This window comes from Schistocerca serialis, chromosome 7 (assembly GCF_023864345.2).
Source record: "Schistocerca serialis cubense isolate TAMUIC-IGC-003099 chromosome 7, iqSchSeri2.2, whole genome shotgun sequence".
Classification (NCBI taxonomy): Eukaryota; Metazoa; Arthropoda; class Insecta; order Orthoptera; family Acrididae; genus Schistocerca; species Schistocerca serialis.
This window is the reverse complement of record NC_064644.1, coordinates 335,884,326-335,908,000: the sequence shown is the minus strand read 5'-3', so window position 1 is coordinate 335,908,000 and position 23,675 is coordinate 335,884,326. Positions and strand designations below refer to the sequence as shown.

Below are 23,675 nucleotides of genomic sequence, written 5' to 3'. Positions count from 1 at the left end.
GTCTCTGAAGGTCAACAAAGGTCAAAAAGGTGGCATGAACGTCCATTTATAGAGGGTGTTCGAAGTGATGACCATTGGTATCAGTGCAGTGCTGCAATCCTCATATCATGGATTGAGAGGTATTCCTTATCACTTTGGCACTTATCAAAGCACATGCTCTGACAATTCTCTGTCGTATATTGTGAAATAGTAAATATTCAGTGAATACAGCGTATCCATCTAACATGTCATTCCACAGTGTCACAAAACAACACTATTGGGAACATTAAGACTAGTATCATCGAATCTAGTGAATGTGAATGATGTACTCCATCAAACAACAAGTCTTTATGCTTCTCATTTACAGAGAATGTAAACGAAATTCATCGAGAGCTAGAGACTTATATGCTGAAATATATCCCCAACATACTCACCCTACACGTCATACATTTAAATATGTGTACGATAAACTGAGAACAACTGGATCTTTAATGCATTGGTAACATATCTGGCAAAGGAAAGTTACTAACAAGGAAATGGAAATTGGTACTCTTGCCACTGTGGTTCAAAATCCTTGTGTTAGTTCACGTCAAATCGCAAGGGAATCTGGCATGAGCCAGAGTAGTGTTGTTCATGTTCTGCATCATCATAAATATCACCCTTACCATACCCATCTCTACCAAGCATTAGCTGGTACAGATTGTGTGTGTCACACTGAATTCTGTCGATGGGCTCAACTTCAGATTCAGAGAGATGAGACATTTATAAATTTGATTTTATTTACTGATGAGGCTTCATTCACGAACCATGGAAATGTTAATTTGCAGAGCATGCATTATTCTGCAACTGAAAATCCATGTTGGCTGCAGAAACCTGCACATCAAAACCCGTGGTCGGTGAATGTATGGTGTGGGATTCTGGACAACAGAATTATAGGCCCCTATTTCATCAAAGGAAATCTTAATGGTAGGAAGTACACCACAAGAAACATTAGGTCTGTTATTGGAAGAACTTTAGCAACAAGGATCAGAATGTGGAATCAACACAATGGGTGTCCGGCAAATTTTTTTCTGATGGCTAGAAATGAGTTGCAGAGACAATTCCCAAATAATTGGAATGGATGTGGAGGAGATGTGTCGTGGTCGGCTCTTTCACCAGACTTGACGCCTCTGGATTTTTTCTTGTGGCAATTTGTAAAAGACATTGTTTATAAAGATGTTCCACCTACACCTGAACATATGCAAGTGAGAATTGTCAGAGCATGTGCTTTGATAAGTGCCAAGTAATAAGGCATTCCACTCAATCCATGATAAGAAGATTCCTCTGTAAATAGACGTTCATGTCACCTTTGTGACCTTTGTTGACCATCAAAGACCTTACTGTTACACATCATTGGATTCGCCTTGATAGCCACTATCAGAAAATAAGTACCAAACTATAGCATCCCATTTAAAAAATCAAAGTTGACCTTTATATCTCTGAAGCGACCCCACCTAGCAACAAAAAACCAACGTCAAATTATGGCCCCTGTTGTCCCATGCAACTTTTGTTCTGCAAACTTTTCAGCTTCTATCATACTTTTGGAGTTATTCTTGGTGGCAATTGTTAGTGGCTCACCCAGTATAGGAGGTAGGGTGCAGGTAATAGGCTGAAGGTGCTGGTCTATGAGAGCAGATTCTCTCAGTGGGGCCACAGTAACTGGCCACAATGGGGCATCCTGGGTGGTTGGATGCTGTAGAAGTAGGGTAGTGGTAGGGCTAAGGAGAGAGGTGGACTCTTGGTAGAGGTCTCGGATGGTCCCAAGGATTTGAGGAGAGACTGGAAATCTTACTGGATTATTGGAATGGGGTCACTGTGTCATGGTTTTTTGGTGGATGAATCTGACAGCTGGTGGAGTCCTTCTGCCGGATAATCCTTGCCGTTCAAAACAACTGTTACGGAGCCTTTGTCAGCATGTAGGGTAATAAGGTCAGGATCAGATTTAGGTTGTGATTGTGGTTCTTTCTGTGGATGTAAGGTTAGCTTGCATGTTGAGTGATGTGGGGAATAATGGTCGAGTAAGGTTCAAGGTTAAGAAATTCTGGAAAGTTAACAGGGAAATGATTTGGGGGCAGTGGGGGTTAGTTTCGATTGGATGGTGAAGTGAAATTAGTCAGTCGGGGTTCAATATTGGTCTCTGTTTGAGTCTGATTGATAGGGTTGGTGGCAAGAAAGTGTTTGCACTTTAGGGACTGGGAGAAGGAGAGAAAGTTTTTAAAAACTCCTTCATGATTGAATTTAGTAGTGGGGGAAAATGTGAGGTCTTTGGAAAGGACTGATACTTCTGATACTTTCTTCCAAAAGCCTTGGCCTCACACATTCAGGCTACTACCCACAACCTACTCCCCTATATAAATGATACCAACCATTCCCTTCCTCAACTTTCTATGGTTCCCTTTCCTTTACCACATAGTGCCTTTCTTGTCATTACTGATACCACATCCTTTTACACTAACATCCCTAACACCCATGGCCTTACTGGTTCTGAATGCTACCTTTCCCAATGCCTTATGGACTCCAAACCTACAACCTCCTTCCTTGGCACCATAACCAACTATATCCTCACCCACAATTACCTCTCCTTTGAAGGCATCATCTACAAACAAATCTGGGGTATGGCTATGAGCACTCATGTAACACCATCCCATGCCAACTTAATTATGGGCCATCTAGAGGAATACCTTTATAACCATCCATAATCCCAAACCCTTTATCTCATTCAGATTCACTGATGATATCTTCATGATCTGGATTGAGGCTGAGGATTCCCAGTCCACATTCCTCCAGAACCTCAACACCTTCTTCCCCGTTTGCTTCACGTCTCCTAAACCCAACATGCCACCTTCCTTGATGTTGAGCTCCACATCAAAGATTGCTTCATCAGTACCTCTTTCCATATCAAGCCTATCAACCAACAGTGCACCTCCACTTTGACAGCTGCCACCCCTTTCATACAAAGAAGCCCATTAGATACAGCCTAGCCACCCATGAGCATTGCATTTTTAGCGACAAGAAATCCCTCTTGAAATCCACCTAGGGTCTCACTGTAGCCTTCATAGACTATAATTATCCTCCCAACCTTATACAAAAACATCCCTCCCGTACCTCATCTCTCCAGTCATCCACCATATCCCAAAACTCTCCATCCTGCCATAGAGAAACTTTTCCCTCAAGAGTCAGTACCACACAGGACTGGAGCAACTTAATCACATTCTCTGCCAGGGTTTTGATTACCTCTTATTGTGCCCTGAAATTAGGGATGTTCTACCCAATATCCTTCCCATCCCTCCCACAGTGATATTCCACCATCCATCGAACTTACACAGTGTCCTCATCCATCCCTACAGAACCCTGCTCCCAACCCCGTGCCTCATGGCACATATCCCTGTAATAGATCTAGAAGCAAGACCTGTCCTATACATCCTCCCACCATCAATTATTCCATTTCAGTCACAAGTGTCACCTAACCCATCAAAGGCAGGCCAACCTGTGAAACGAGTCATGTGATCTACAACATAAGCTGCAACAGCTGTGCTGCATTCTAAGTGGGCAAGACAACCAACAAGCTGTCTGTCTGCATGAATGACCACTGATAAACTGTGGCCAAGAAACAGCTGGATCACCCAACTGCTGAGCATGCTGCCCCACATGATATTCTTCATTTCAATGACTGCTTCACAGCCTCTGCCACCTGGGTCCTTTCCAGCAACACCAGCTTTTCTAAACTGTGTATGCAGGAACTCTCCTTGCAACATATTCCATGTCCCCATAGCCTTGCTGGCCTCAGCCTTCATTAGTCATTGTCCTTTACCCACCTATCCCCTTTCCTTTTTCCATTCCAGCACTACACAGTCCTCTATTCTACCAACACACCCACAGTCTTTTTACTTCTCTCCTCTTCTGATGTCCCCCCCCCCCCCCCCCCCCCCACTGCCCTCACCCTCTGTCTAACCTCGAGACTCTGCACCTAGCTGCCCTACCCTCTCTCCATCTCATCCCTGTATGCTCCCACAAGCAGAACTGTACCATCCCCCACCCCTACCCTGCTATCCCCCCCCTCTGGCCCATCCTCCTTTGCCCCACCAGCCAGATTGCTTCTCCCATCATCCACTGCTGCTTACAGTCTTGCCTTAGCAGCCAGAGACTGTGGCCATGTGTTCATGAGTTGCATTTGCATAAGTGTGTGTGTGTGTGTGTGTGTGTGTGTGTGTGTGTGTGTGTGTGTGTGTGTGTGTGTTGTCCGATTCAAGGTCTTTTTGGTTGAAAGCTTACTTATTTGATACTCAGCATCGCCACTATATGTTGAGTACCAACTATCCTTTTCCTGATATTGTCATTAGAAATTGTATTGTAGCACATAAGCAGACAGTACTAAAAAGAAATGTAAATGTGCTGGTCAATAAGAATGTTAATCCAATGGCTGGAGGTAAGTTAATATTTTCTTATTTATTGTCATGTGTTTAATAGATCCACACAGCAATAAGCGTTCTGTAGGTGTAGAATGCATCAAGAACATTGCTCCAAATATTTTACTTCATATCAAGATTCAATGAATTAATCTCTATACTTCCACAGAACACACTCAACAGACAAACCAAAAAACAATGATGAACGTCACAATTACAGGTGGCTGCAAAATTGACCGTTCTGAGGACTGTAAAAATGGTCCCTGTAGTGAGAATTGAGGGGACTGCCCAGTATAGACACAATTGTCTATTCCAGGTGTTCACTACGTGTAGGTATTAGTACACATAAGGTAATCATTTTGTTGCATTGATGTATAGGGAACAAATAAGGGTGGACTGCTCACAGACCTGCACAGCAGATCACAAGTTGTGCAAATATCTGCAAACTTTCAGACTTACATGTATAACAAGTCAAATACAGACTGATATACTGCTAATTGACAATATAACTAGTGGTTTCTACTGAAACATGATAAGCATTCATACTTTCATTGCTGACTCCTGGCTCTGAGAATCAGATGAACACTCAGTTTGGGACTGAGGCTGTTGTGAGCATAATTATTTGAAGTTTAACATTGTTGTTTGTGTTTTGCCAAACATTTCAGGCTCTGGAAAGGTAGCATACAATGGGTAGGGCTGCCACATGCATGGGATATCAGTATAACAACCTGGGTGAAAGTACACTCCTGGAAATGGAAAAAAGAACACATTGACACCGGTGTGTCAGACCCACCATACTTGCTCTGGACACTGCGAGAGGGCTGTACAAGCAATGATCACACGCACGGCACAGCGGACACACCAGGAACCGCGGTGTTGGCCGTCGAATGGCGCTAGCTGCGCAGCATTTGTGCACCGCCGCCGTCAGTGTCAGCCAGTTTGCCGTGGCATACGGAGCTCCATCACAGTCTTTAACACTGGTAGCATGCCGCGACAGCGTGGACGTGAACCGTATGTACAGTTGACGGACTTTGAGCGAGGGCGTATAGTGGGCATGCGGGAGGCCGGGTGGACGTACCGCCGAATTGCTCAACACGTGGGGCGTGAGGTCTCCACAGTACATCGATGTTGTCGTCAGTGGTCGGCGGAAGGTGCACGTGCCCGTCGACCTGGGACCGGACCGCAGCGACGCACGGATGCACGCCAAGACCGTAGGATCCTACGCAGTGCCGTAGGGGACCGCACCGCCACTTCCCAGCAAATTAGGGACACTGTTGCTCCTGGGGTATCGGCGAGGACCATTCGCAACCGTCTCCATGAAGCTGGGCTACGGTCCCGCACACCGTTAGGCCGTCTTCCGCTCACGCCCCAACATCGTGCAGCCCGCCTCCAGTGGTGTCGCGACAGGCGTGAATGGAGGGACGAATGGAGACGTGTCGTCTTCAGCGATGAGAGTCGCTTCTGCCTTGGTGCCAATGATGGTCGTATGCGTGTTTGGCGCCGTGCAGGTGAGCGCCACAATCAGGACTGCATATGACCGAGGCACACAGGGCCAACACATCATGGTGTGGGGAGCGATCTCCTACACTGGCCGTACACCACTGGTGATCGTCGAGGGGACACTGAATAGTGCACGGTACATCCAAACCGTCATCGAACCCATCGTTCTACCATTCCTAGACCGGCAAGGGAACTTGCTGTTCCAACAGGACAATGCACGTCCGCATGTATCCCGTGCCACCCAGCGTGCTCTAGAAGGTGTAAGTCAACTACCCTGGCCAACAAGATCTCCGGATCTGTCCCCCATTGAGCATGTTTGGGACTGGATGAAGCGTCGTCTCCCGCGGTCTGCACGTCCAGCACGAACGCTGGTCCAACTGAGGCGCCAGGTGGAAATGGCATGGCAAGCCGTTCCACAGGACTACATCCAGCATCTCTACGATCGTCTCCATGGGAGAATAGCAGCCTGCATTGCTGCGAAAGGTGGATATACACTGTACTAGTGCCGACATTGTGCATGCTCTGTTGCCTGTGTCTATGTGCCTGTGGTTCTGTCAGTGTGATCATGTGATGTATCTGACCCCAGGAATGTGTCAATAAAGTTTCCCCTTCTTGGGACAATGAATTCACGGTGTTCTTATTTCAATTTCCAGGAGTGTATATTGGCAGTAGTGGATTGAGGGAACTGACACAATGGCTTGAGATCAGTTACTTCTGTACCTAAACTTTATTAGATAATGTTTGGAAAATTAAACAATATCAACCTCAGAAACTCAAATGATTCTCCTACTTCTTAGCTTGGAACAATAAATTATTGAACCCAAGGAAATGACCAATAAGTTAATGGACCTAGGTGATTTAAATAACATCAAATGAGATACAGAAGAGTTATCATAAGTGTGTAAAAATAAAGACGTTATAGAATTACGATCAGGATATCAGTTTTATCACGGAGCAACAAAGCATAAAGGCAAGTCAGTGTGCAGCCTTTCTTGTAAAGAAGGAAATTAAAAACAGTATTGGAGAACTTTAGAGAATCTCAGTGAGAACACCAAATAACTAAAAAATTCATTCAAATCTAGGTCTCAATGTCCTCATATTCATATGAGAAAGTGGAAGATCACTACACAGAGTTGCAAAAACTAATAAATGAAATGTCATAAAAGATGATAAGGTGAGATTTTTTAAGCAAATTCAGGAAGAATTTTCTTTTCATCAAAACAAAGTGTACAATATGAGATGGCACTAGTTCTTCACAACACAAAAACATGAATGTATTTAGTGTTAGTGAATGTGGCGTGGGCTAAAATCTACCACTTATGTGTAGACAAGCTTGAAGAATGGCATAAGTAACAAAAAACCTGACCACTGGAGATGCTTTAAACTAAAGTGTAACACATCTACAGTCATGCACGTTGCATAGGTATGCTGAAGTAGGACAGTTAATTAAGTCTATAATGCAAGTTTAGTGCTTCAGATTGTGTTAGAGTTATAGCACAAAAAATTAGACACGATCCACTTATTGTATTTCACTGTTTAAATAGATTACAATCATAGGTCCTGGAATTCTTTGGCAAACTCTGAGCAGGAGTTCTAAAAACACTGCTGTTTGCCTTGAACCATCTGCTAGTACCTCCAAATATTTTAGTAACTGCTCTTTCTGTTACAGCAGAGATACTCTCTTTTTTCTTTTATTTGTATCATCTGTGCAAATTCACTTCATGTGCAACTGTAAGACCATTAGAAACAACTTAGAAACCAAAAATGAAAATCCAGATACACAATCCTTAACTGCATTAAAATTCACAATTTCTATCCCTATGTCAGGACCTGGATGTATCATACATATAAGATGAACAAAATGATCTTGTTGTGTTGAAGCCTTTTAGTTATTTTAACTTATTACTGGAGGATAACATTTTCCATGCTGTAAGAAACTTTGCTTAGTCACAAAATAATCACAACCTGATAATTTATGATTTATTAACTTTGACTACCACCTACACAGGCTGTGTGTTCACTAAAACCACCAAAGGGATGTGAAATATGCCTCTAAGGCCAAATTCCTAAAGCAGAGAAAATCCTTACCTATGATTCAACATGGTAAAGAAGAAACAATGCTTAAAAGAGTCATTGTACATTTGGATTCACCAATCCTTGTTCTTCAGTTTACAATGAAGGAGGGTTTTTTGGGGTCCAAGTAATAATACAATGTCCCTGAATGTAAAGCAGCTGTATCCCATACACATCACGAAAATAAAAGGAAAGAAGAAAGCTACAAATAAAGATTTTCTTAGTCCCACTGGAATGCTACCATCTTTATAAAATATAGATTGCTTTGCTAATAGAAATAATTCCAGAGTATGTCCACTATCAAATCTCTGTGTACTTGCCATATAAGATGATCCACATACATAGGAAAAAGGACTGGAATATCAGAACAATGAACAGAAAAAGGAAGATGGAAATGTGAAGAATAAAGCAGAAAACAGCATACCAACATCCTTGAATGCAGCAAAATACGGTATAGTATGAAGGAGTAGAAGAGACATCAAGATGATACTAAGAATGTAGAAGGAAATATTTGAAGACTGATTTCACTGATTGTATCAAAAATAATGCCCATAGCAATAAATTGCACATTTTCAAACTTTATGAGTGCTACACAAAATTCATTTATTACAAACATACATGCTCTTTCAAAATTTTTGCAGTAGTATCCTCATTTGGACAGTCATTCCCCCTAATCACCATGTATATTTATGTGTGTATTTCCTGTTTCACTTGCCAGTGAGAAATATGGAATTTCAAGTATTCATTCCCCATAATCACCATGTATATTTATGTGTGTATTTCCTGTTTCACTAGCCAGTGAGAAATATGGAAATTTCAAGTGTCTCATTTCATTACATGTAAACATCCCCCCATCAACAAGAATACCTCTACCATCTGCAGGATAGAGCCCTACTGACAAAAAAGACGAACCGTGTCATGTGGTTTCATATGTTCCTGTACCCTGCCAGAGGAGTATACCTATAAGTACTGTGATCCATCAGTCCAGGTGACCTTTCTCCATTTTTCAAGCATTCAGTAGTGATGTTCCTCCATCAATAATTATCATTGTGACTTTTAATCTGTGGTGAGTGGGAATAAACATACGGGCAGTGGCCTTAGTAACCAACAGCAATGATATCACTGCTCATCATTTGTTGTTGTCCAGAACTGAATTTCTGTGGTCTGTCTATGTGCCGTCACAGTCAGTGATAGCTAACAGTGCCCCTGTCTCACTAGCACATTGTTACACTCTGTAGTTGACTCTTGCAGCAGTGTTTCTTTTCTGAACCACAGCACTCATGATACACCATTGACACAGCAGGACATGAAAAACCCAAAGCTTATGAGGTTGGGTATGGGGAATACCACATACCAGTCAGTTTCAATGTGGAGATGTTCAGATAAACTGACAGAGCATACCTTGCTCATCTTGGAGAAGAGTGTCATGGCGCTGGTCAGTGCAAGACCTGATAATATAACAATCATGAAACATACTAAACTGTGGCACAACATGCAACTGAACATAACTTGCTCGATTTCAATAGTCGCTTCAAATCTGGGCCATTTTGAATCTCCCCTCCACTACCACCTTTCCTGAACTGTGCAGATGGGATTTCAAAGGCTGCTTCACAACCCGGGCCACCTGGAACCTCCTCTCCACAACTAGCTTTTATGCACTAGATGCACCAGATGGGAGTTATCCTTACAACCCATTCTTCCCTCCTGAAATCATACCAGCCTCAACCTATGGTAATCTATTATCACCACACGCTCCATCCAACTGTTTCTGCCTCCTCTGCCCTATCACCACCTCACAATTCACCTCCTCTCACTCTCACTCTCATTGTGTGCTGCTCTCTTCCAGCACTCACTGATCTTCTCCTCTTCTCTACTCCTCTCCTTTCTACACCCCATTTTTCCCCTATCTGCTTCACCTAAAGCCAGCTGATGCTGCACCTGCCAGAGCTGCTCTACCACTTCTAACCTTGCACACTCCACCAGGTATCAATAATTCCTTTTCTCCCACCCTTACCCTACGAGAGATTGTTGTTCAAAAATGGTTCAAATGGCTCTGAGCACTATGGGACTCAACTGCTGAGGTCATAAGTCCCCTAGGACTTAGAACTACTTAAACCTAACTAACCTAAGGACAACACACATATCCATGCCCGAGGCAGGATTCGAACCTGCGACCGTAGCAGTCGCGCGGTTCCAGACTGAAGCGCCTAGAAACACTCGGCCACCAGCGGCTGGCGAGATTGTTGTTCCTGTTCAACATGTTTCAATTGCATTCTAGCTCGAGCAGCCAGAGATAGGTGTCACATATGTGTGAGGTGCTTGCCTGTTTGAATATGCATATGTTTTTCTTTTCTGAACAAGGCTTTGGCCAAAAGCTTATTTGTAACAGACTTTTCATTGTGTCTGTATCCATTTCAATGTGACATCTTTATGGTAAGCAGAAACCTATTTTTTAATAATATTGCTGATATTCCAATCTGGTCCTTCCATTCTTAAATAACATATTTAATGCTTACTTTCTGCATATGAAATACAACCACAACATTACTTTTCTACTTCAGTAGAGAGCTGTTCTTCTAATCACAGTTATTCAAGCAGATTTTGAAAATATCTGATTGTATGTTTTAGCTATCTCAGATGTGCTGCATGAATTATCTGACATTTCAGATATTTAAATTGTCTTGCAAGCATTGTAAAGCATTTGATAGTTACAGCAGTTAGTGGACTTAGTAGTGTTGCAAACCTACATCAGTAACATCAGCATTAATGGTTTTGTGGAATCTTCATGTCTAGGATGAGATCTGGACCTATGAAGTCACTACTGCAAAAATTAATTCAAGAGGACTTACTGTTTATTATTTTCCCCAAGCCACTTTTTTGGGGGGTGGGGTGGCAGCAGGCATTCATAATGAGCAGATTATGTTGTTAGCTGTTTTACAATATACAGGGGCGTTCAATAAGTAATGCAACACATTTTTTCTGAAAGCAGGTTGGTTGTATTCAGGATTCCAATACACCATATTATTCCCCAGTCTTTTGTCTACAAAACCCTATTTTTCAATATAACCTCTATTCAATGGTGTGGCCTTATGCAACCTTACTGAAGGGCCTGTATGCCCACATGGTACCACTCTACTGGTCAACGTCAGAGCCAATGTCTTGCTGCATCAATAACCTACCCATCATCCACATACTGCTTCCCGCAGAGTTCATCCTTCATTGAGCCTCACAGATGGAAGTTGAAGGTATGAGATCCAGGTTGTGGGGTGGATGAGTAGGAAGTGTCCAATGAAGTTTTGTTAGATCCTCTTGGGTGCACAGATTTGTGTGAGACCTTGCATTGTCATGGAAAAGGAGAAGTTGTTTGCATTACTCTAGCAGCAAACAAGCTGAAGTCATTTCTTCAATTTCCTGAGGGTAGGACAATAAACTTCAGGCCTGATCACTGCACTATGCTGGGGGACATCAAACAGAATAACTCCTTCAGAGTTCTAGAAGATTGTCATCATAACTTTACTGGCTGAGAGTATAGCTTTGACCTTTGCTTTGAAGAAGAGTTGGTATGGTACCACTCCATGGATTGCTGTTTATTTACTGGTTCAAAGTGATGGACCCCTGTTTCATTGCCTGTGATGATGTTAGACAAAAAATTGTCACAATCAGCCTCATAATGCACAAACAATTCTGCACAGATGATCCTTTGTTGCTCTTTATGGTCTTCTATTAAGCAGTGAGGAACCCAGTTGCCACATGCCATTGAGTACCCCAATCGGTAAATGAGTTTGTCAGCACTACCAACAGAAACACCCAGTTGAGCACAAGGTGTCTGACTGTGACCCATCAATCACCTCAAATGAGAGTATCCACACATTCCAACATTGCAGGAGTCATGGCTGTGCACAGCCAACCAGCATGTAGGAGATCAAACAGGTTTGCAAAACTAGGCTGCGATGATAAGACACCTCACCGAACAGCTCAACTTGGTTTTGTTCACTGCCAGGACTCTGTAGATATTCTGCAAGTGTCTATGAGTGTCTGCCAAGCTCTGTTTTCCACCAAAAGGAACTCAATGACAGCTCTCTGCTTGGAACATACTTCCATTACACACACAATTTTGAAGGCTACTATAGCATTATCACCTTCATGAAACTGTAGGGGCTGAAGTGGGAATATTCCACAATGTCCCACAACAAATTCTGCATTTTCCAACTAAAAGTGGCCAAAAAAACAAGTATTGCATTACTTATTGAATGCTCCTCATGACAGTTCTAATGGAAAGACAGTAATTTAAAATACAGATAATTTACCTTCACAAATAATTTCAATTGTGTTGCTGCCTATTCCATAGTCATCTGAAGCAATACAAGACAGATTTCCTGGTATTTCACATGAAAATTTGTACGTGGAAGTCAGAAAAGATCCATTCCTCACACCATCTGCATTATTCCTTTGCTGCAAAATAATTATTCATCAATCTTATAAGATTCAATACAAGAGAAAAATCTATCAAACTTCCAATTAAGTAATATTGTCGAGGCTACATTCTGTGATTACAGACGAATGAAAAGCTTGTGCCAAACACAAAAAACAACACACAAAAAATTGGGGTGGAGGGGGGGTGGGGGGGGGGGGGGGGGTAGAGATGGCAGCATGCTAGAATGCACAATTTTTTGGTGCACTGTATAAACTGAGAATGAATTTGATGCAAATAACAAAGATAATCAAATCTCTTGGATTTTGTGCTAGTCTCTGAAGATTCAATAACTGTTCTGTAGTGCTCCATTTTAATTCATTACTTTTATTTATTTATTTTCATCTGAGTTCAAAGAAGAAATTTCGATATGTTTAGAATTTTATGATCAAATTTTTACCCTGAGTCATTTCAGACACATGTGTGTCTACATGTTTCCTAAACACATTTACAACCATGTTGTTGTTGTTGTTGTTGTGGTCTTCAGTCCTGAGACTGGTTTGATGCAGCTCTCCATGCTACTCTATCCTGTGCAAGCTTTTTCATCTCCCAGTACCAACTGCAACCTACATCCTTCTGAATCTGCTTAGTGTATTCATCTCTTGGTCTCCCTCTACGATTTTTACCCTCCACGCTCCCCTCCAATACTAAATTGGTGATCCCTTGATGCCTCAGAACATGTCCTACCAACCGATCCCTTCTTCTGGTCAAGTTGTGCCACAAACTTCTCTTCTCCCCAATCCTATTCAATACTTCCTCATTAGTTATGTGATCTACCCATCTAATCTTCAGCATTCTTCTGTAGCACCACATTTCGAAAGCTTCTATTCTCTTCTTGTCCAAACTATTTATCGTCCATGTTTCACTTCCATACATGGCTACACTCCATACGAATACTTTCAGAAATGACTTCCTGACACTTAAATCAATACTGGATGTTAACAAATTTCTCTTCTTTAGAAACGCTTTCCTTGCTATTGCCAGCCTACATTTTATATCCTCTCTACTTCGACCATCATCAGTTATTTTGCTCCCCAAATAGCAAAACTCCTTTACTACTTTAAGTGCCCCATTTCCTAATCTAATTCCCTCAGCATCACCCGACTTAATTAGACTACATTCCATTATCCTTGTTTTGCTTTTGTTGATGTTCATCTTATATCCTCCTTTCAGGACACTGTCCATTCCATTCAACTGCTCTTCCAAGTCCTTTGCTGTCTCTGACAGAATTACAATGTCATCGGCGAACCTCAAAGTTTTTATTTCTACTCCATGAATTCTAATACCTACTCCGAATTTTTCTTTTGTTTCCTTTACTGCTTGTTCAATATACAGATTGAACAACATCGGGGAGAGGCTACAACCCTGTCTTACTCCCTTCCCAACCACTGCTTCCCTTTCATGTCCCTCGACTCTTATAACTGCCATCTGGTTTCTGTACAAATTGTAAATAGCCTTTCGCTCCCTGAATTTTACCCCTGCCACCTTTAGAATTTGAAAGAGAGTATTCCAGTCAACATTGTCAAAAGCTTTCTCTAAGTCTACAAATGCTAGAAACGTAGGTTTGCCTTTCCTTAATCTTTCTTCTAAGATAAGTCGTAAGGTCAGTATTGCCTCACGTGTTCCCGTGTTTCTACGGAATCCAAACTGATCTTCCCCGAGGTTGGCTTCTACTAGTTTTGCCATTCGTCTGTAAAGAATTCATGTTAGTATTTTGCAGCTGTGACTTATTAAGCTGATAGTTCGGTAATTTTCACATCTGTCAACACCTGCTTTCTTTGGGATTGGAATTATTATATTCTTCTTGAAGTCTGTGGGTATTTCGCCTGTTTCATACATCTTGCTCACCAGATGGTAGAGTTTTGTCAGGACTGGCTCTCCCACGGCCGTCAGTAGTTCCAATGGAATATTGTCTACTCCGGGGGCCTTGTTTCGACTCAGGTCTTTCAGTGCTCTGTCAAACTCTTCACGCAGTATCGTATCTCCCATTTCATCTTCATCTACATCCTCTTCCATTTCCATAATATTGTTCTCAAGTACATCGCCCTTGTATAGACCCTCTATATACTCCTTCCACCTTTCTGCTTTCCCTTCTTTGCTTAGAACTGGGTTTCCATCTGAGCTCTTGATATTCATACAAGTCGTTCTCTTATCTCCAAAGGTCTCTTTAATTTTCCTGTAGGCGGTATCTATCTTACCCCTAGTGAGACAAGCCTCTACATCCTTACATTTGTCCTCTAGCCATCCCTGCTTAGCCATTTTGCACTTCCTGTCGATCTCATTTTTGAGACGTTTGTATTCCTTTTTGCCTGTTTCACTTACTGCATTTTTATATTTTCTCCTTTCATCAATTAAATTCAATATTTCTTCTGTTACCCAAGGATTTCTACTAGCCCTCGTCTTTTTACCTACTTGATCCACTGCTGCCTTCACTACTTCATCCCTCAAAGTTACCCATTCTTCTTCTACTGTATTTATTTCCCCCATTCCTGTCAATTGCTCCCTTATGCTCTCCCTGAATCTCTGTACAACCTCTGGTTCTTTTAGTTTATCCAGGTCCCATCTCCTTAAATTCCCACCTTTACAACCATACGAAAAGTTATACCCGGAGGAACCAAACATATCCACCTCAAATGCAGCAGTTATGTTGCACAGCACTGGCTTTTCTCAGTCAGCAATGCATTTAGTGACAGAAAAGGGAGATAAGATCTTGGGTACACTGGCTCTGATATGAGGACCATCAATAGGTGTATTAGCCATTATGTTCAGTATCATACTAAAGGCATTACTTGTATTTCACTATGCCTTGGCTATTTGTTCCAACACCAGTTCACTTACTCAATATGCATTTGTGAAGAGCTGTGTCACATAGCTGTTGGACACCACCATCACCCTCTGTAGATGGCAGTCTGTGGGTCCAGTGACAGAAATAAGTTCCACTGAGAGGCCTGTACAGCCTGCACTGAAAAAACTGTTAATATTGGCAGGTCTGCTTTAATGAAGATTCAGACAATATTCTGGTGAGCTCCAATTTCATTTGTCGCTTTTCTTCACTTTCTTCAGCAAATTCCAAAGAAGGAATGTGAGGTTCTCCATATTCTGACCATTACATCAGTGACTTACCTATTATTACAAATGATGGACATAATGCTGTGTAGACTGGTATTGGGTCATTTTCAGTAACCTGGAAGGTGACTACCACTGGGGCTCATGTCTGGAGGCAAAGTTGAGAATGCCATTAAGTAATGACAAGTGGATTGTGGTATCAAATCACTTGTACCACAGTCTGGTATTCTGGTATGGGTCATGACTCATGAGATAATCTGGTGACCAATCACCATTGGTGGCTCCTCAAGGACATCATAACAGCCATGTGATACATTCTGGATGTCCTGGTACCAGTGGCACCACCATTCGTGAAAGCTAAGCCCTATGCAAAACTTTAATAGGTCAATTTATGTCCTGTGAATGCTCTGCCATGGCCAGCTACACAATTAGTCTTCTCCCAAATTGAGAATGAGGTTCTATGAAGTACACACTCAAAGATCCACCCACACTCACCAATCTGCAGGTATTGCACACTCTGGTGCAAGCTGCAGGAGATGGAATACCACAGCACACCATTCAGGATATTTTCAACTCCATGCAACAGTGTTTGGTCACATTTGTTGACCAATTTCATGGTCCATCAGCATATTAAGATTAACCTTGTTTGGCAGCATTCTGAAATTAATGTTGCTCTTGAAAATATAAAAGTCCAGTCACTTAATATCAATATCCTTTTCTTGCCTGCCCACCAGTCTCAGTTTGCCTTAATCTACTAGCTAAAGACTTAATCATGTTTATGAATGTATAGGTGTTGCATTCATACATGTATTTTGTGTTTCTAGGTGATTTCATCTTAAAAGTTGTACTATGAAAAGCAAATAGAAATTAAGGGAGTACTCAAGCAGTCAACATGTGAATGTGCATTCACGTGTACAGACACTCACACACACACACACACACACACACACACACACACACACACAAGATGAAGCATTAACTGTATTAGGTATTATACCTCTGTTTCTAAATATTTGGTTGTGCAAGCAGATTCACTAGTGCATGAAGTAAAATTCCAGGAAACAATAACAAAGCTGGAACCACTAGCCACTTCACACTTCACTATGTATGTTTCTTTTTCAGCTAAGAATATTTTCTTCTGATTGTTGACAATCCACGTTGTTGGCTTACCTGTAAAAACAAAATGTCTATGTGAAATCATAAAATGAATGAACACTACATTGAAAATACAAACAGAAAGCAAATTACATACACTAAATGCAGATAAATTATCAAGAAAGAGCCTTTGCTGTCTAACAACCTCCTGAGTCTATTACATCCATGGTAATTATTCCAGATAATAATTTATTTCTTTACAGCATCAAGCAATGGAAATCCCAGGTTGGAATATCAACAATACAAGGAAAAAGAGCGATTGTTATTCACCATAAAGATGACACTTTGAGTTGCAGACAGGTATAACAAAGTGACTGCTACACCTTTATCTTTTGACCAAAGTCTTCTTGAGAAACAGAAACATAACACATTTCATTCACACATGCATGCATGTACATCTCATGCCAAAACGACTACCATTTTGAGCAGCTAAGACTGGAATGCAATATCATGTTGAATGGAAGCAGCAATGCGGGTAGGGTGGGAAATGGAAAAGGCTAACAAAGTATAAGTGCAGGAGGAGAAGAATGCTGTACGGCAGAGCGTGCAGGGACTAGAAGGAGGCATGATGAAACTGTCACCAGGAGCACCTTCGGAAGGTTGTGAGGAGGGAGGTGGGGAGGCGGGATTGGACAGGGGGGGAGGGGAGGGGGGGGAGTGGGAAAGGGGTGGAGCTGGGAAGGGGAAAGATGGGTGAGTGAGTTGGCATAGGGTGGCACAAAAAGATGGTGAGGGGATGTGAATAGGGAGGAGGCATTAGGACTGATGAGGCAGAAACTGTTCTGTAGAGGGTATGGAGCAGTAAGTTACCACCATCTATCCTATCACCTCCTCCCTATTCACATTCCCTCACCCTATTTGTGTGCTGCCCTATGCCAAAGCATCCACATGTCTTTCCCCTTCCCTACTCCTTTTCCGCACCCCCCACCCCCTCCTGCTCCACGGCCTTCTGATGCTGCACTTGGGAGTCTTGTCATGCTTGCCCCCAGCCCCTGAATGCTCTGCCAGACAGAGCTCTACCCTCACTCCACGTATACTCTGCTATCTCTTCCCCTTTCCCACCCTCTCCAGACTGCCGCTTCCATTCAACATGACAGTTGCATTCTGGTCTGAGCTGCCGAAGATTGTGGTCATGTGAGCGTCAGGTATGCTTGCTTGTGTGACCAAATGTGAGCATGTTTCCTTTCCTGAAGAAGGCTTTGGCCAAAAGCTAAATATGTATCTAATTTTTTGTTATGCCTGTCTGCAGCTCACTGTGTCATCTTTACTGTGAGTAGCAGTCTATCTTTTTCCTTACATTATTGTTTCCAAAATCCCAATAATTTTGGAAGATGATCTCAATATTATTTTTTATGAATGATATCAATTCACTAAATACAAATAATGTTTACGTAAGGTATATTCCAGAATGAGAGAAAAATGTAATGCTATCACTGAAGATAATTCTTTTTGGGTAAGAAAATGCTATAACTGGTTATGTAAAAAGGCTTTTCTCTTCATTACTCAGTATTTAACTAAGAAAGAGTTATCAAAACTGAAACTTCAAGTCAGGCAGAGGTACTCATATATGACTTTTCTCATTAGCTACAAAAGATGCTATAGTGGCTTCATTGGCATAGGTTAGAGGCAACAAAGCAATAATCGTGGAAAACTAAATTATACTAGAGATCAAATGAAAGAAAAATAAAAGGAATACAAGTTTATCTCAAGGCGAGATCAAACTATAAAGCATTTTGGATAATACAGATATGTTTAGACTAATTCTGCAAGACAGGTGAAAAGATTAAGTTAATGTAACGCATACAAAGGTCAGAGGCAATGAATCAAGTAATAGGGATGAAACAAATAAAAAACAATAAGAAATGATTTTAGGTAGCACTAGATGTGCACAAGGCTTGCAAGAGCAAAGAGGAGAAGAAATAATGAAACAAAAAAGGAAAAACAAGACAAAAAATTACAAAGAGACAAAAAAGGACTGACACTGTAAAAGTGTTTCTGCGTTATCCCTTCACGCTATTCTCTTCTATTCTATTCTTCCACAGAAAGATATCCTGCTTCTATTGAGGCTAAGCAACATTTAATTTGTGCCTGGTGATCTATTGGCACATTTTTGGGAGTTCATCATGAAGCTGTTATGAGTTGCTCCTAATTTGAGACAGACATAAGCAGGAGATAAAATATCATCCATTAGATGTGTCATATTTAACTTTGAAAATGGAAACAGACTTTCCAACTTGTGCTCAGATTAAACATTTTCTTGTTCCAAAATCAAATAAATTCATTCTTCTGCTGCTCTCTTCCTTTCCCATTTTCATTTTCCAATCTCTCGACTGCAACCCCACCCTTACTGTATATATATTTGTTTTATTTACTGATATAACAATAGAAACAAATAAAATTCAAGTAACTCCCAAAAAGATTAAAAATAAAATACATATACTTGACAAAGTTTTGATGAGGCATTGTTTTTTTCTATATAATTTTGGCATAGTTGTTAATCTCTTAATTAGGGTCTGGAATGAATGGTTTGACAAGAAATCAACAGCCCATTATTAAATAAGGGAATTTAATTTTGAAGTTACAAGTTGTACACTTTTCTCATTGAACTGAAGACTGTGAAGAGCATGATAATTTAATTTCGTATAGTTTTCTTACGGCTCCTCCATATTTAAATAAAATAAATTTTTGGGGTGGCATAAGAAAAAGTAAACTCTCCATTACTGTGTCTATTATAACTGATTTATGAATGCATAAGTTACCTTAGGGTTAACAGGATAATTGTTGCAGAGAGTACATATTGACACAAAAAATTGCAACCCGGATGCTTGATTAAGAAAACTTTTGGCCAGAGGAGGCAAACAATTAGGTCTTTATGTCCACACATTCATCTCATGAAGAAGAAATGTTTCATAATTTGGAATATGGTCTAACTTCAGATGAGTGAGCCAGATCGGTTTCAGTCTTCATGAAATTAATTCTCATCTGTATGAGCAGTATCTGGAAATATTTGTTATAAAGATATTACCATCACATATCAGTGTTACTTTGGCAAAGTAATGTGCTGAATAGTGAACTCATTGCTCTAGATTACTAAACAATGGAAAATCCAGGATGGAATGTAACAATATTATGAAAAGAATAGTTGCTACTCACCATATAGCAGAGATGTTAAGTCACACAAAGGCACAACAAAATAACTATCGAAAAGTTAGCTTTCGGCGAACAAGGCCTTTGTCAAAACTAAGACAAAAGACACAAACAAACATGCACACACACACACACACACACACACACACACACACACACACACACGCACACACACGCACACACACACACACACACACAAATGTAACGTGCACGCACATGACCACAGTCACAGCTGGAACCAGACTGCAAGCAGCAGTGCCTTACAGGAGAGGCAACTGAGTGGGGGTAAGAAGGAGGCTGCAACAGGGAGGAGGAGGAATAACAGGGTACATGTGGAGGATGGTAAAGTCCTGCTAGGAACATGCGGGGATTAAATGGTGAGTAGGGTAACCTTTCTGTGAGCTTTCCCATGTCGTTGAGTGTACTTTTTAGAATTTTTTTGGGTGTAATTCTATGTTACTTATGTATTTTCCTGCATTTTTTCCACCTCCATGGATCCTTGCACCTCACATCTGTGTCAATACAGAGAAGTTTCCTTATCCCTAGCCAGAACCCATCCGCACTTACTGTTCTTGTGTTGTTGCTTGGCTCATGGAATCCCCCAAAATGGCCTTACCATCAAATTACCCATCTCTGGCTGCCACCCTTCTTTTCATGATGACCATCTTTTCATATTCTGCCAATCCTTAGCTCTCACTAACACGTTCAGCAAAACCATACCAATCAGATTCAAACCACCTTGCAATACCTTCTCTCCACCCGTAAAATTCTTCTGCTATGCAATACCAAATTCCTGGATCCCATAACACACACTGAAAGTCTTGCCCTCCAGGAACTAGAGTAACATGCACAACACCACCTCAAAAAACTCTCCAACCTGCTCACTTACTATACTGTCCACCACCTCTACAACTACCTCCAAACCTCCCCCATGCACCCTCATAGCTGACAAAGCCTGTCTCACAGACCTAATACATTTACCCCACCCTACGTAACTCCCTCCCACCACCACACAGAATCGAGAACCTAAACGGACCTGAAATACAGTCATGAAGCTTTCCTCCAAAAGCCAGACCCCTGCAAAAGCATCAATCCTTCCCAAAGTCCTCACCTTTTGCCCCACTTCCATACCAATCACACAGGAGTTGTTAAAGACCTTCTCTCCTTCTCCTGGACTCTACAGTGGAAACATTTTTTTGCCACCAACCCTACCAATCACACTCAACCAAAGACCAATTTTTAACCTTCCTGACCCAGTTCACCCCACTGCCACCAAATCACCCCTTGTTAACTTTGCAGAATTTCTTAACCTTGAATCTTGCCTAACCACCATTCCCCAAATCTCTCAACATACAAACTAACATTACACAGACAGAAAGATAAGCAATCCACCACCTATAAACTGATCCCAGCCTTATAAACCTAAATTCTGACAAAGACACCACCACTGGTGTTTTGAACCACAAGGATTACTTGGCAGAAGGACTATGCCAGCAGTCAGATTCTTCCTCTTGCAAACCGTGCCACAGTGACCCCATTCCAGGCATCCAGCAATATCTCCAGTCTCTCCTCAAATCCTTAGGCCCATCCCAGAAACTCTCATTGGAGTCCATCTCTCTACTAACTCCCAGTACTCCTCACTTTGCTACCTTCTACATGCTTCCCAAAGTCCATAAAACCAACCACATAGGACATCTCATTATGACCAGTTACTGTCTCCCACTGAGAGAATCTCTGCTCTCATGGACTAATACCTTCAGCCTATATAGAAGACAGCAGCCAATTTCTCAACTGACTCTCCACAGTTCTTGTTCCTTTACCACATGGTGCCTGCTTGTCATTATTGATGCCACCTCCCATTACACTAACATCACCAATGCTCATGGCTTTACTGCTATTGAACACTACTTTTCCCAATGCCAGATGGATCCAAACCAACCACCTCCTTCCTAGTCACCATAACCAATTATATCCTCATCCACAATTACTTCTCCTTGGATGTCATTACCTACAAACAAATCTGGGTATGGGCTACGGGCACCTGCATGGCACATCCTATGCCAACCAATTCATGGACCATCTAGAGGAATCGTTCATAATCACCCAGAATCCCAAACCTCTTTCACCTGGTTCAGATTCACTGATGACATCTTCATGATCTGGATCAAGGGTGAGGACACCCTATCCACATTTCTCCACAACCTCAACACCTTCTCCCCCATTCACTTCACCTGGTCCATGTTGACCTCCACCTCAATGATGGCTATATCAGTACCTCTGTCGATATCAAACCTACCAACCACCAGCAGTACCTCCACTTCAACAGCTGCCACCCATTACATTCCAAGAAGTCCCTTCATACAGCCTAGCCAACCATGGCTGTTGCATCTTAGTGACGAGCAGTCCCTCTCGAAATATACCGATGATCTCACTGATCCCTTACAGATTGTAATTACCCTCCCAACCTAGTACAAAAATAGACCTTCCAACCCTTATCTTCCCAGTCACCCAAAGCATCACAGCCAGGCCACAGAGGAGCATTCCCATTGTGACTCAGTACCACCCAGGACTGGAGCAACTGAATAACATTCTGTGCCAGGGTTTTGTCTACCTCTCGTCATTCCCTGAAATGAGAAATGTCCTACCCACTATACTTCTCACTCATCCCACAGTGGTATTCCACCACCCAACAAAACTACACAATATCCTCATCCACCTCCACACAATCCCTGCTTCCAAACCCTTGCTTCATGGCTCACATCCCTGTAAAACTCCTAGATTTAAGACCTGTCTGATGCATCCTCCCACCAAAACCTACTCGAGTCTGGTCACAAACATCAGCTGTTCCATCAAGACAGGGCTACCCGTCAAGCTAGACATGTGATCTAGAAGCTAAGCTGCAACCACTGTGTTTTATACTACATGGGCATGACAAAGAACAGACTGTCTGTCCGCATGAATGGCCATCAACAAACAACTGGACCACCCTGTTGCTGAGCACACTGCCCAACATGACATTCTAAATTTAAATGACTGCTGCACACCTGTGCTGTCTGTATCCTTCCCACCAACACCAGTTTTTCTGAATTGCACAGGCGGGAACTCTCCCTAGAATATATCCTAAGTACCCATAACCCTCCTGGCCTCAACCTTCATTAGTCATAGTCCTTACTCATCTAGTCACATTCCTGTTCCCATTCCAGAACTAAACAGCCCTCCATTACAGCAATGCACCCAGTCCTTGTACTGCTCTCCTTTTCAGATAACCCCCCACCCCATCTCTACCCCACCCTCCATCTAATCTCCCGACTGCACCTAGCTGCGCTACTCTCCTCCTCGTACCTGCACACTCCCAGCAGCTCTTTACTGTCCCCATGCCTGCCCTACTATCCCCCTCTCTCACCGTCTATTCCTCTTCTTTACCCCCACCCAGTTGGCTCCCCAAAATGCACTGCCACTCGTAGTTTTGCTCCAGCTGCTGGAGAATGCAGTCATGTGTGTGTGAGTTAAACTTGCATGAGAGAGAGAGAGAGAGAGAGAGAGAGAGAGAGAGAGAGTCTATTTTCAACAAAAGCCTTGTTGGCTGAAAGATAACTTTCTGAAAGTCTTTTTGTTGTGTATTTCTCTGACTCAGCATGTCCCTATATGGTGAGTAGCAACTATCCTTTTCATAATACTGCTCTAGATTATTTATGCTTAATAATTTGTTCATATTTGTTTGAAAATGTATTCTTTTAATTATTTGTGTTTTGATGAGAGTGGCTTTTTGTACTGTATTAGAATGTTAAGGTTTTCGATTTTATTCATATCAGTATAGGTCCAAATAAAGTTGGCTATAT

General features: G+C 41.9%; 1 protein-coding gene across 5 annotated transcripts in view; it reads right to left on the bottom strand.

Moving 5' to 3' along the window:
• LOC126412422 (mast/stem cell growth factor receptor kita-like) overlaps positions 1-23,675 on the bottom strand; it is a 308,669-nt gene that overhangs the window by 108,787 nt on the left and 176,207 nt on the right. For all 5 annotated transcript variants that reach the window (XM_050082017.1, XM_050082013.1, XM_050082014.1 and 2 more), the window contains exons 9-10: positions 16,532-16,704; positions 12,305-12,449 (exon numbers count right to left, since the gene is read on the bottom strand). In XM_050082017.1, the coding sequence (XP_049937974.1) occupies positions 12,305-12,449; positions 16,532-16,704 (318 nt within the window). The remainder of the gene's footprint in view (positions 1-12,304; positions 12,450-16,531; positions 16,705-23,675) is intronic.